This window comes from Furipterus horrens, unplaced genomic scaffold (assembly GCF_987537825.1).
Source record: "Furipterus horrens unplaced genomic scaffold, mFurHor1.1.pri manual_scaffold_4, whole genome shotgun sequence".
Taxonomy (NCBI): Eukaryota; Metazoa; Chordata; class Mammalia; order Chiroptera; family Furipteridae; genus Furipterus; species Furipterus horrens.
In genome coordinates, this window is record NW_028327174.1 from 204,644,366 (window position 1) to 204,658,525 (window position 14,160).

Consider the following 14,160-nt stretch of genomic DNA (forward strand, 5'->3'; position numbering starts at 1 on the left):
ATAGTCTGGGCTTGGTCACTTAGAGGCCCAACCGAGGGTGTGCGGTGGAGCTGCTCCAGAGAAGCCTTGTCCCTTAGGCTGGGGGACACCCGGCCTCCTGGCTGGGCCTCCCCCACCCCCTCCTGAGGACCCTGGGCCCCCTGCCCCCCCTCCCGCGGAGTCAGGCCCCTTCTGCTCCAGCCATTACTCCCCACTCCTGGGCTTGACCTGGCCCCACGGGGCTGCAGCCCCGATGCCTGGTGAGCCTCGGGGAGCAAGGGCCCGGGCCTGCGTGGGGCGGCTGTGTCCCGGTAGCCGCTGTGGTAGCAGGGGTGGCGGACCCGAAGGGCAGGGCTGCTCTGCAGGGGGGCGGGGGCAGCGCTGAGCACCCACAGGGCCCCCTCGATGCCCAGCAGTCCTGGCAGCGGGCGTTTGTGCGGAAGGTACTCACTGCCCTGGAGAGCAGAGTGGAGGAGGGGACCCAGGTGGCAGGATGGCGAGGCCGCTGATGGGGAGGCTCGGCTGGGGACCACGGCACTGCCCCCTGGCCCAAAGCAACGCTGAGGTCAGAGCCCACAGGACAAGCCGCTTGGAGGCCACGGTTCCAGGCTTGGGGAAGCTCCAGCCAGCACCAGCGTCCAGGCGGGCGGCCCAGCTGGGCTTTGGGAGCCGGGCCCCTCCCGCCCCAGGAGGCCGCTGGCTCAGTCCTGGCGCCAGAACAGCTGGGTCGCAGCAGTAGCGAAGACGGCCACAAGGGTCAGCACTGCGAAGACGACACTGGCCACCCAGACGCTGCGGCTCTCTGCCCGCCACTGAGCGGGCGCCTCTGCCGGGATCATGTTGGTGAGGTTCAGCATGTAGCCCAGCGTCCAGCCGATGTCGGTGCCGCCGGCCTGCAGGACAGCCGCGGTCAGGGCCACCGCCCGCCGCCCCCAGCCCCGACCTGCCCTTCCTGGGCCTGAGAGGCAGCCACCTGCTTGCGGAATTCGATGCTGGGCCAGGTCTCCTCGCTGAACCCGTAGCCCTCCAGCAGGAGCGTGAGGAGGTACAGGCTGGAGGCGCACTGGTCGCGCAGCCAGGGCTCCTGCCCGGGCAAGGTCGCCTCCACCTGCACAGGGGAGACAAGGAGCCGGGTGAGGCCACCCTCTGGGGCCCTGGGGTTGGTTCCAGCTGAGGCCCCGGGGCTGTCCTCCCTCCTGCAGCTCCCCGAACCCCCTGCCCACACTGTCGGGGGTGGCGGTGGGGGTCCACGAGCCCCTGCTCGGTGAAGCTGCAGCCCTGGGGCCCACCCACCAGCTTCCAGGGCTTCTGGCAGAACTCCCAGATGGTGGCGTTGACGGTGGCCAGTGGCTGCCCATGCGTGAGGTTCAGGAAGTGGAAAGTGTAGTAGAAGCTGGAGAAGGCCTGTGGGGGGAGGGCAGGTGCGTCTGTGCCCGGTCCCCACCCTGCCCCACGCTGGGCACAGCCCCCAGGGGCCCAGTGGTCCTGGGTCCAGCTGTCCCACCTGCCCAGGGCTCAGCCTGGGCCCACCTGGCATCAGGCCCCTGGGGCAGAAAGGGGGTGGGGCCCCTGGTGCTCACATAGAACTGGCCCTGTACGGGGGGCTGGTAGACCCCGTTGAAGGCACAGTGTGCTCGGCCGTCACAGCTGGAGAAGTTGAAGAGGTCCCGAATAGCGGAGATGCAGGCCCCGGGGTTCCCCGTCCCTTCCACGGTCACGTTCTGGGGCAGGGGACGGGGGGCCGTGGCCTGCACACAAGGCGACTCGTACATGTGGGCCAGGGACAGCGTGTCCTGGTAGCCACTGTGGTAGCAGGGGTGGCGGATCCGGAGGTTGGGGCTGCTCTGCAGGGGGGCAGGAGGCGGCCCTGAGCACCTGCACAGGGCTCAGTGCCCACGGGCCCCCTCCCCCGGGAAGCCCACCTGCAGCAGCGCGACCAGGAGCCTGTTCAGCATCTCGTTGCGCCCGAAGCAGAGGTGGCTGTGGGTGTAGATGCTGTGCTCGAAGCCGTAGAGGCGGAAGGTGGCCTGCGTGCTTTGGTCCAGAATGGGGCCTCTGGGCACGAAGCTGATCTGGGTGGAGGCCCCACCCATGTCCAGGGCACCCACCAGCGTCCCCTCCGCAGGCCGGACCCACTCTCCAGAGAAGGAGTACTGGGCACAGACAGACACTGGTTCCAGCACTAGCCAGGCTGGCCCAGCCCTGCCCACCCCACTCCCACCCCAGGGCTGCCCGTGGCACCTTGACCAGCAAGCCCAGGACATAGTTGGTGGTGATCCAACCCAGGGCACCTTCATCCTGACCGGGCAGGAGCTCAGCACCCCGAAAGTCCACGGAGGCCCGGCCCAGGGCCCGGGAGACTGCTGCAAAGATGTCTTCCGCCTGAGAGCTGTTCTTCTGGCTATGCGGAGAGAATGGAGCGAAGCTGGCTGGGAGCCCGCCCCCCAGCGCCCGCCCCCCAGCCTCCGCCCGAGGCGTTGGGAACATGCTAGGCCCTCACCTGAGCAGCCTCATGCCGGCTGTGGCCCCCAGGAACACGGGCGTTTGCTGGTGCTGGGCCGCCGGGATCACGGCCAGCGCCTCCTCCAGGCAGCCCCGCAGGCTCTCGCCCGCCTGGGCAGGGTTGGAGGCATAGGAGGAGATGCCGGGCCCTGAAACACAGCACCCAGGACTAGACTCCAGGCCCTGAAAGCCTGGAAGCTGGCTGGGCTGAAAGGGCCCTGTGGGGAGTTGGATCGTGGTCCCCAAAACGTGTGTCCACATCTCCTCACCCCTGCCAGAGCCTTCCAGCATGACCTTATTTGGAAAAGGGGTTTTTGAAGATGCAATTAAGAGCCTCAAGGCGAGATCCTCCTGGGTTCTCTTGGGGGACCCATATCCAGTGCCAAGGTCCTTATGAAAGAAAGGAGAGGGGGTTTGGGACCCGGGAGGAAGCCGCATGGGGCAGAGGCGGGGCACCAGAAGCCGCGCAAGGCTGGAGGAGGCAGGAAGGGCTGGGCCGTGAAGGCTCAGGTGGGGACCAGTCCAGATCTGGGGAGGCAATTGCAGGCTCCAGCCCAGCCCCACACTGACCAGCTGTGCCACCTGGGGCAGCTCACTCACCCTCTCTGAGCCCCCTTTCCTTTAGGCAAATGTGCTGACTCATTGCGGGAGGGACACCAGCCTGTCCCCTCCCAGCTCTCCACCCAGCAGGCAGGCCTGGCCAGGCGGTGGCTGCCGCTGCCAACACCACCTGCCTTTGATGGGGCGGCCCACTGACCTTTCGCCGTGCAGGCCAGGGCCTGGCTGACCACGCCTGTGTCATTCTCCTTGTCCGCCGGCCACCGGTACACAAAGAGAGACGTGTGGGAGGACCCCGCGTCAAACACGATCCCGAACTGGGGGCGACACGGGGGTCAGGAGGGCATGCGGGCCGGTGCGTGGCTCAGCTGGCCCAGCCGCCCACTCAGGGGCTGGGAGCACACCTTGGTGTCCGTGGGCAGCAGGACGTCGGTGACCTCCACCACGATGAGAACGAGCGTGGTGACAGCCAAGGCTGCGGTGACACCCAGCAGGGCCGTGAGGACCCGCTCCTTATAGGGCAGCTTCATAGTGGGGGCAGCGCTGCACCTGGGGGGTGGGCAGGGTGGGCAGCAGGGGCAGACCCCACCACTCCGCCCTCCTCGGGTTCAGCACACCTCACCGGGTCACAGGGCAGGGTCAGAGGCCACACCCGGGAGCCTGGTGCGAGGGTGTGGGCGCCCAGAAGGCTGTGTCCGGCGATGAGGCCGGTGTGACACACAGCACTGGCTGAGCAGGAGACCCAGCCCTCCCGGGAGCCCTGCTCCCCGCCCGCCTCGCCCCCTGCCCAGGCCCTGCCCAGGCCCCTCCCTGGCGGGGCTTTCTCCCTGGGAGCCCTGCGCTCAGGCCTGACCAGTGGCCAGGTCAGTGGGGGGCCGAACGCCCGGGTTCTCCCGACAGGGCTGTGAGGTGGAGCCAACAGACATCTGGTTTCTGTTTGAAAACCCAGACTCCAGTGTTTCAGAGCTGAAACTTTTCGGTTGACCCTGGACGGCCCCGCCGCCTCTGCCCGGGGAACTCGATCTCCGGTTGGCAGCCCTCCGGGGTCACGGGAGTTTGTGTCACGTCGCCTATTCCTATGCCCCTGCGCTCCATCCACACAGAGTGACGTGCCGGCAGGAGGCTGCCGCGGTCCTGGGCCTCTGCCCGCTGGCCGTGTGCCTCTGGTCCCATTTCAAGGAGGGAAGACGGAGACCTGTTTGAGCTACAGTCAGGCCAGGCCCAGAGGGGACCAGCCTGTGTCGTCAAACAACGCCCAGGCTGCAGGCCACCTCGCAGACACGAAGAGGTGGGTGACAGGCGGGGGTCACACCCCACCTCCAGGGATGTAGCACATGAGCTCCCAGCCTGAGCCCCTCCTGAGTGGGCAGAGAGAATGGGCAGACTCCCCACAATAAGGACAGCCCCCCCAGACCAGGACAGCCCCCTGAGAACACGGCAGCCCCTCAGACCAGCATGGCCCCCCTCAGACAAGCACAGCCCCCCCAAAACAGGACAATTCCCCCCAGACCAGCACAGCCCCCCCAGACCAGCACAGCCCCCCCAGACCAGCACGGCCCCCTCACCTGGGCAGGTGGGCACGCGGCGGCAGCGAGGAGGAAGGCGGACTGCTGCTCCCCAGGCACCTGCCAGGTGCTGTCCTGCCTCCCCGCTTCTCCCCACCCCGTTAGTGACCGGCCTCCCAGACCTGGGTCTGCAGCCGGGCAGCTGCCAGAGCCGGGAAGCAGGTGCAGGCCCGCACTGCCCACCCCGAGCGGCAGAGCACCCCCGGCTCACAGACTCACAGACGGGCGGCAGAGGCTCAGTGGCGCGGAGCTCAGGCCCCTGCCAGGGTCGTCCCCTCGCGGCTGACGGTCCCCCAGCTGCCCTTCCGCCCGCCCGGCTCCGGGACTTGAGCAGGTGGGCCCCGCCCCTCCTTGGAGGTTGCTGGCCTTGCCCTCTGACCCCGCCCTCCCCCAGCTGGAGGATGAGCACCCAGGGTCAGGCCACCGGCAAGTCAGAGTCAGGTGACTGGAAAAGGTGGGAGGCCCAGGCTCAGCCAGAGCAAAGGCCAGAGGCCGCCCAGCCTGTCGCGAAGGGTGGGGCCGGAGCTGCAGCCTCGGCCCCTGGCGTGGGGCAGTGGGCCCGCCCCTCTGTGCCCGCCAGGGCCCCGGCCCTCCGCCCTGCCACCCCACCCCAAGTATGGGCTCCCTCTCGACTGTCTTTGGGACAAGGGCCCAGGGAGGGACTGAGCCTGGCTTTTCCCCCTCAGCACGAGGCTGAGGCTCACTGGCCACTGTGGGCGCCAGGCGTCCCTTCTCTGCGCCCACGTCGAATCCAGCGGCACAGCTGGAACTGCCGGGTCCAAGGCATGTTTGGACTTTCTACTTTCTGTCTCTGGAGAGGTGTAGGGACATTCAGGCACAGGCCTCTGCCGGACAGACCCAGGAGACGGATGCAGGCTGACCGGTGATGCGAAACCGCCCCGCGGCTTTCCAGGAGGAAGGAGCCAGGCTCCCTGCACCGTCCCCAGCGCTAGGGCGCATCGCGGCTTCATTCACAGCCCAGGCCGATCTGCATGCACGCACCCTCCCTGGTGAAGGGCCAGGCTCCTGCCCATTTTTACACTGAATTGTTCGCTATCTTCCCATTAAGTTTAGAGAATTCTTTATATGGTCTCGATCTAGTTCTTTGTCACGTATGTAGTTTGCAAGTAGTTCTTCAGTCCATAGCTTGTCTTTTCATTGCCTTGACAGTGTGTTTCGCAGAGAAAAATCGTGAATTTGTGATGAAGCCCGGGTTTTCAGTGTGCTAGTTTGTGGACACCGTTTTCCACGTCCGTGCTGAGAACTCGTCACCTAACCCTGGTCACAGGCTTCTTTCTCCTACGGTTCTGCAGTCTCCTGATGCCCGTCCGCCCCCGTGGTCCACGTTCAGCAAGCCTTTGTCCAGCCGTGTGCTGCGGTCAGTGCCGGGCCCCATGAGACCATCGAGGTGCTAGTTCCTGTCACCCAGTGATGTCACAGGCATGGTTACATCACAGCTCAACACGCTGCCTGTGTTTGCCGTGATGCCGGTGTCACCTACAGATAAAAAGGCCTGTGAAGCAGGAGGCAGCCGGCACTTGTCCGGGGTCAGCAGGCACCGCTGCTCTGGAAGCCCTGAGTCAGGCAGAGGCCCAGACAGCGTTGCTGTGAGGAGATGAGGGTGGGGTATTTAGCATCGCTGATGGTGCAGATGCATTAATTCTTAGCAATATTCTCAATTTCAGCCCCGTAGCCGTTAGTCCAATAGTCAAAACACCTCATTATTATCTTTGTGAACAGTTATTTGGGGCATGATGTGGCTTCAGGCCCAGGCGTGGGCACCAGGCATGTGAGGTGGTGCCTCTAGGATGGCTCCACTTAGTTATTTTTTGACAAAACAAACCTGTGCTGCCTGCCGTCTCAGAGTATAACAGTTGTCTGTGGAATGGAATACCTGATAATGAACAACTTACTGGTTTATGCATTTACTCTACTAGACATTCTGGCTGTTGTTTTAGAATGTACGCTGTCTACCTTTTAAGAAATGTTTGCTACAACCAGAACAGGAACAGAAGCATGGTGTGGGGATCATTGGGAGGGTTATCAGCTGGGAGGGGGAGGGGGAGAAATGGGGAAATGGTGCAGGGACTGAGAAGCATAATCGGTTGGTACAAAACAGACAGGGGGAAGATAAGGATAATATAGGGAAGGGGGAAGCCAAAGAGCTTATATGCACGACCCATGAACATGAACTAAGGGGGGTGGGATTGCTGGAGGGAAGGGGGGTACTGGGCAGAGGGGAGCAAAGGGGAAAGAAATTCGGACTACTGTAACAACATCATAAAATATACTTTAAAAAGGAGAAAAGAAACGTTTGCCGGAGAACTGCATGCCGTGGCTCGTTTACCGCGTCTTGGTTGCGCCTTCTGTCTGGTGCGCGATTTGATCGCAGGGTGTCTGGTTCATCGTGGCCCCTGGCCGTTGGCCCAGTGACGCAATCACCCACAACACACTTCCGTGGTTTGCATGGCTGCACAAGACATGTGGCTTGGGTCACAGCTCACCCCCTTTGCAGGCCAATGACCACTGCCTGAAAACACCCTCCTCTCCCTGCTAATTCCTTTCCATCTCTGAATAAATGGCCGTGTTTGTGTGAGCCTGGTGCTGACCCACGACTGTGACTGTCTCGTCCCCAATTCTGTCTTGGTTTCTGCAGCCAAAGAGTAAGTCTTAATATTCTGCAGTGAGAGTCCTCCAACTTTGTCCTTTCTCAAAATTATTTTAGCTATTTTCCCTCCTCTGCCCTTCCATATGTATACAATCTACTCCAGATATTTTGATTGGCATTATGATAAATCTGTGATCATTTTGTGGAGAACTGATATCTTTACAATTTTAAGTTTTCCAACCCATGAACACAATTTATATAGGACTTAGGTCTTTAATTTTTTTTCACCAGCATTTTCTCATTTTTGGAATAATATCAATTACATTTTTATGAATTTACTTATTTTGAGACTTCTGGTCAAGATGAAGGTACAGGTAAATAGGCTTCACCTTCTCCCACAACTACAGCAAAATTTACACCTTGACTACAAAATAAATATCACCCAGATATGTCAGAAAATTGAGCTGTATGGAAGTCCAACAACCAAGGATTTAAAGAAGCCACGTTGATTCAGTGGGTCTGCTGCATGGGCAACAGCAGACCCTCCATATCACCCCGCCCAGGCTCTGTAGCTTCAGCTTCACTGGAGAGGACACTCCAGCGTCATCGCAAGATGTCGATTCAACACGGGAGGAGACAGATACCGTGTCACTCCCGAGTCGGACTGCACAGCCATTCTCGGCGGTGCAGATAGACTCTTAAGAAGCTACACCATCGTCTCTCGAGACGGACGGCTGCCGACGACGACGACGACGTTGATTCAGATGGGTAGGGGGAGCTAAGACGTGCAGAGAGGCATGGGGTGGCGAGGGGGCATGGACAGGCATGGAGATACGAGACAGGCAGTAACACATCCATGTGTGGTGGATAAAAATCGGGAGGAATACCTGGGGAGTGAGGGAGACCTGGGGAGCAAGATTTCAGCCTCACACTGTACCACCCAGCCCAGGAAGTCCCATAACTTCTGGCTGTAAAAACCGGTGAGGGTTGAGGTGGTGGAAGAAACTGCGAGATTCTCAGGAGACTCCTCTCAAAGGGCTCACAATGAACTTGGGACTCACACAGACGCACCCCCTCTGGAACTCAGCAACAGAGCAACAGCTGGAAGGGCACCAGTGGCATATGGGGAGAATATGAAGTGACTGGCAATAGGGCAAGTGCTAAGAGACGGTTTCCTCCTGGGAAGAACTCCAGAGGCCAGGTAGGGGCATTGTCCCCTCTGCAAGCCCTCCCCCACAGAGAGCCACGGAGCAGTGAAGCGTGTTGCCCTGCCCTGGTGACTACCTGCCGTTCCACCCCACACAACTTACAGGCGTGCTTTTCTACAATAGGCCACACTACTAAGACAGGGAGTCAAAGCAGCTCTACCTAATACACAGAAATAAACACAGGGGGGCTGCCAAATTGAGGAGGCAAAGAAATAGGGCCCAAATGAAAGAACAGAACAAAAACCTAGAAAAAGAACTAAATGAAATGGAGGTAACTAACCTATCAGATGCAGAGTTCAGAACACTGGTGATCAGGATGCTCAAGGAGCTCATTGGTTACTGCAACAGTATAAAAAAGACCCAGGCAGAAATTAAGGTTACACTAAGTGAAATAAAGGAAAGTCTACAGGGGACCAACAGTGGAGGGGAGGAAGCCAAGAATCAACTCAATGATTTGGAACATAAGGAAGAAAAAAAACATTCAATCAGAACAGCAAGAAGAAAAAAGGATTCAAAAAACAAAAACAAAACACAAGAATAGGCTAAGGAGCCTCTGGGACATCTTCAAATGTACCAACATCCAAATCATAGGCATGCCAGAAAGAGAAGAGGAAGAACAAGAAATTGAAAACTTACTTGAAAAATAATGACAGAAAAATTCCCTAATATGGTGAGGAAACAGACATACAAGCTCAGGAAGCACAGGGAGTCCCAAACAAGCTAGACCCAAGGAGGACCACACCAAGACACATCATCATTAAAATGCCAAATGTGAAGGATAAAGAGAGAATCTTAAAAGCAGAAAGAGAAGAGAGTTACCTACAAAGGGGTCCCTATAAAACTATCAGCTGATTTCTCAAAAGAAACTGCAGGTGAGGAGGGACTGGCAAGAAGTAGTCAATGTGATGAAAAGCAAGGACCTACAACCAGGATTACTCTATCCAGCAAAGCTATCATTTAGAATGGAAGGGCAGATAAAGTGCTTCCCAGACAAGGTGAAGCTAAAGGAGTTCATCATCATCAAGCCCTTATTATATCAAATGTTAAAGGGACTTATTTAAGAAAAAAAAAAAGATCAAAACTATGAACACTAAATGACGACAAACTCGCAACTATCAACAACTGAATCTAAAAAATAAAAACAAAATCTCACTAAGCAAACCAGAACAGGTACAGAGTCATAGGTGTGGGATCATTGGGAGGGTTACCAGCTGGGAGGCGGAGGGGGAGAAATGGGGAAATGGTGTGGGGACTGAGGAGCATAATTGGTTGGTACAGAATAGATGGGGGGAAAGTAAGAATAATATAGGAAAGGGTGAAGCCACAGAACTTATACATACGACCCATGGACATGAACTAAGGGGGGTGGGATTGCTGGACGGAAGGTGGGTACTGGTGTTACAGAAACAGGGGAGTCCAAAAATCCCCGGAGTTTGCAGCTGGGGGATGGGGAGAAGGAAGCAGCTTTCAGAATGCCTCCACACGCCTGAGGCCGGTGGCTGGTGTCTTTCATTATGCAAAATTGCTTGGATGCTTCCAAGGCCTCAGGTGGATGGGAGGAGTCTTGAACCAGGGGACGGTGTGGAAAGCACACAGAGCCTCCGTGGGGTTCTGTGAATGGTCAGAACTGTTGGCAACACCCACTGCGTCAGAGGACGCCGTCAGGGATATATAGGCAGCTGCGAACACTTTGGGGGGGCATGCTCGGGGGCTGTCCCCCTCGCTGGTGGGTGTTTGCAGAGGTGCTCTGGAGAAGGAGGAGAGATCCATGCGGTTTACAGAAAAAAGACAGTTTGCAAGGAGGCTGAGAATCCCAGCGGTTCTGCATTGAGAGCTGAAGGGCACCACAGCACAGAAAGGACCTCCCCAATCAGATTGAATGATTGGCAGCCGCTGGTAAAGCTGAACTGTGTTTGGGAAGGAGGGAAACGGTGTTTCTGACCTTCCTAAGACTGGCCAGGTTTGGTAGGGGGGAGGCAAGGATATGTGTAACTGTTAACTAAACAATTTTCTTTTCACTCAACTGAAGTATCAAGAGTTGTAATTCTGGCGGCGGGCAATCGGACCCCTAACTAAAGAGCCCGTGGGTTTGTTTTCAGTTGGAGCAGCCCAGGGGTTCTGTAACACTGGGTGGAGGGGGCAAAGGGGGAAAAACTGGGACAACTATAATAACATAATCAATAAAATATATTTTAAAAATTTATTTTAGTTAACCTAAAAGACAGTTCACCCACTTCCCTGACTTTTACACCCCATCCCTTACAGCCACCAGCCTGTTCTCTGTATCTATATTAGCTTGCTTTCCTTTCTTTGGTCCCACACATAAGAGGTCACACAGTATTTGTCTCAGCACAGTGTCCTCGAGGTCCACCCATGTTGTTGCCAATGGCAAGACGTCCTTCCTTTTTGTGGCTGAATAAAAGTTCCGGTGTTTATACGGGACCCATCTTTATCCATTCATCTGTCGGCAAACTGTTTCCCTGTCCTGGTTGTGATTAACGCTGCAGTAAACGTGGGGGTGCATATATCTTTTCAAATTACTGTTTTCATTTTCTTTAAATAAATAGCCAAAAGTGGGACTGCTGGGTCATAATGTAGTTCTACTTTTAAATTTCCGAGGAACCTCCATACTGTTTCCATTGCACCAATTCACATTCCCAGCGACAGGGCACGAGGGCTCCTCTTCCTTCGCACTTTCAGCAACACCCACCTCTCGTGTTTTTGCTGACGGTCATTCTCTCAGGTGTGAGGTGACCCATCTGCATCTCCTTGATGATTAGTGATGTTGAGCACCTTTTCATGTATCTGTTGGCAGTCTGTATGTCTTTGGAAAAACGTCTATTCAGATTGTCATAAACAAAACTCAACTAGGTGTTACATCACCAAAAAGGCTTTGAGAAAAAGAAAGGATTGCAGTTTTGTATGGGGAGTCATGGCGAGGAAAAATTGAAGCATTGTGTTTTACGGGGAAAAAGAGAAAGTTAAGGGGCGGGTCTGTCACAAGCCTAGAGCTCTGCTGTAAATGTGGGTAGGGTCCTTCTGAGTCCACTCTAGATTAAGGTCACTGTCATAAAATTTGACAAGATCTTCTGCATATTTTTTTAATTGGATAGCGAAGTTTACTTATTGATTTTTTTTGTTGTTGTTGAGAGAAAGGGAGAAAGACATCGATCTGTTGTTCCACTTATTGATGTTTCATGGGTTTCTTGCATGTGTCCCGACCAAGGACTGAACCTGCAACCTTGGTGTATCAGGAGACCCTCTAACCAACTGAGCTACCCAGCCAAGGATGCTCTTTTTTTATTTTTAAAAGATTTTATTTATTTTTAGAGAGAAGGGAAGGAGAAAGGGAGGGAGAGAAATATCAGTGTGCGGTTGCCTCCTGCACGCCTCCAACCAGGAACGTGGCCTGCAGCCCAGGCCTGTGCCCTGACTGGGAATTGAACCAGAGACCCTTTGCTTCGCAGGCCAGCGCTCAGGCCACTGAGCCACACCAGCCAGGGTGGATGCTCATTTTTTAATTGGGTTATTTTTATTGTTGTATTTTGCTATTGAGTTGTACAAATTCTTTATATATGTTGGATATTAGCCCTTTATCAGATACATGATGTGTCATTATTTTCTCCCATTACAGTAAGTTGCCTTTCATTTTGTTGATGGTTTCCTTTGCTGTGCAGAAGCTTTTTTCAGTTTGATGTAGTCCCACTTGTTTATTGTTGCTTTTGCTTTCAGATTTAAAAATCATTGCTTCCCTGGCTGGTGTGGCTCAGTGGACTCAGCACCGGCCTGTGAACCGAAAGGTTGCCAGTTCAATTCCCAGTCAGGTCTCTAGTTGGGGGCTTGTGAGGGGCAACCAACTGCTGTTTCCCTCACACATTGATGCTTCTCTCCCTCTCTTTCTCCCTCTCTTCCCTCCTCTCTGAAAATAAAGTCTTCTTAAAAATTAAAAAAATAAAAAAAACCATTGTCAAAATCAATGCCAAGGAGATTATTGCTTGTTTTTCTTCTTGAAGTTTTATGGTTTCAGGCCTTATGTTTAAGTCTTTAATTCATTTTGCGTTAATTTTTGTGTGTGGTGTTAGACAAGGGTCCAGTTTTCACAACATAACTTATTGAAGAGATCATCCTTTCCCCATTGCTGATTTGTGGCTCCTTTGTCACAAATTAAGTGACCATATACACATGCATGGACTTAATTCTGGGTTGTCTGTTCCATTCATATGATTTTATACCAACATCATACTTTGTAACATAGTTTGAAATCAGTTTGTAATATAGTTGAAATGCCTCCAACTTTGTTCTTTCTTAAGATTGCTTTGGCTATTTGTGGACTTTTGTGGTCTCATACAAATTTTAGGCTTGTTCTACTTTTGTAAAAAACACCTCTCGAAATTTGATAGGGATTGCATTGAATCTGTATAGTGCTTTGGGTAGTATGAACATTTTAACAATATCAATTCTTCCAACCCATGAACACAAAATATCTTCCCATTTGTTTGAATCTTCAATTTTTTTCATTAATATCTTGTAGTTTTCAATATACAGGTCTTTCATTTCCTAGGTTAAATTTATCCCTAGGTATTTTAAGTTTTGATGCAACTGCAAATGAGATTTTCTTAATTTCTGATACTTCATTATTAATGCAAAAAATGTGATGGATTTTTATGTGTTGGTTTTGTATCCTGCAACTTTGCCAAACTTATTAGTTCTAGCAGTTTCTTTAGAGTTTTCTATATATATTACATCAGCTGCAAATTGTGACATTTTACTTCTTCTTTTACAATTTGGAAGTCTTTTATTTCTTTTTTCTTGCTTAATTGCTAGAACTTCCAAGACTATGTTCAGTAAAAGTGGCAAGAGGGAGCATCCTTGTCTTGTTCCTGATCTTAAGAGAAAAAGCTTTCAGCTTGTCACCACTGAGACTGATGTCAGCTGTGGGCTTGTCACATATGGCCTTTATTATGTTGAGGTACGTTTCCTTTACACCTACTTTGTTGAGATTTTAAAATCAACATTGAATTTTGTCAAATGCTTTCCTGCATCCATTGAGATAACCGTATGATTTGTACCCTTCATTCTGTATGTGGCGCATCACGCCGACTGGTTTGCGGGGGTTGAATCACCCTTGCACCTCTGGAATAAACCGCATGCCATCACAGCACCCCACCCTCCCAACGTGCTCCTGAGTTCCATTTGCTAACGTTCTTGTTGAGGATTGTGGCATCCATGTTGACCAGCGACACTGGCCTGTAACTTTTTTGTGGCGTACTTGTCTGGTTTTGGTCTCAGGCTAACGTTGGTCTCATAAAATGTGCTTGGAAGAGTTTCACATCTTCCATTGTTGAACAACAGTTTCAGAGGGATTGATATTCTCTAAATGTTTAGAATTCACCAATGAAGCCATTCGGTCCCGGACTTTTGTTTTGGGGGGAGGTTTTTGATCACTAGTTCAAGCTCCTTGTTAGTAATTAGTCTGTTCAAACTTTATATTTCATCATAATTCGTTATATTTAAGTTACTGCCAGATTATTTTCCAAAAAGATGATAGCAATTCACATTAGCTCCCTCCCACCCCCCACGTTCATCAGCACAGGGCACCAATATCCTTTCAACTTTTTGGCCAGACCAACAGGTAAGAAGTAACCCTCACTCCTCTGCTGTCCTTGACTCAGTCCCAAGTGGGCTAAGATCCCCTGTGCATGTGTCGGCCACTTGACTTCCTCCTCTACAAGTGGTCTCT

The 14,160-nt window shown here is 53.8% G+C and overlaps 1 protein-coding gene across 1 annotated transcript; it reads right to left on the reverse strand.

The window, feature by feature from the left end:
- Positions 1–248: 248 nt before the first annotated feature.
- On the reverse strand, positions 249–4,945 carry ENTPD8 (ectonucleoside triphosphate diphosphohydrolase 8). The gene is made up of 10 exons (XM_090275066.1): positions 4,605–4,945; positions 3,444–3,588; positions 3,239–3,356; positions 2,480–2,630; positions 2,221–2,380; positions 1,902–2,132; positions 1,560–1,823; positions 1,273–1,383; positions 953–1,087; positions 249–872 (listed from the first exon to the last, which is right to left on the reverse strand). The coding sequence occupies exons 2-10, from the start codon at positions 3,567–3,569 to the stop codon at positions 681–683; spliced, it is 1,488 nt and encodes a 495-aa protein (XP_090131192.1). The 5' UTR covers positions 3,570–3,588; positions 4,605–4,945; the 3' UTR covers positions 249–680.
- Positions 4,946–14,160: the final 9,215 nt, after the last annotated feature.

What these genes read in the sequence shown, in the direction of transcription:
- ENTPD8 (XM_090275066.1), bottom strand. Translation starts at nt 3,569, where the DNA reads ATGAAGCTGCCCTATAAGGAGCGGGTCCTCACGGCCCTGCTGGGTGTC. An exon ending in CCTGGCCTGCACGGCGAAAG is followed by an intron (nt 2,631 to 3,238) that starts GTCAGTGGGCCG and finishes GCTGTGTTTCAG; the next exon opens with GGCCCGGCATCTCCTCCTAT. An exon ending in TCCTGGGCTTGCTGGTCAAG is followed by an intron (nt 2,133 to 2,220) that starts GTGCCACGGGCA and finishes GTCTGTGCCCAG; the next exon opens with TACTCCTTCTCTGGAGAGTG.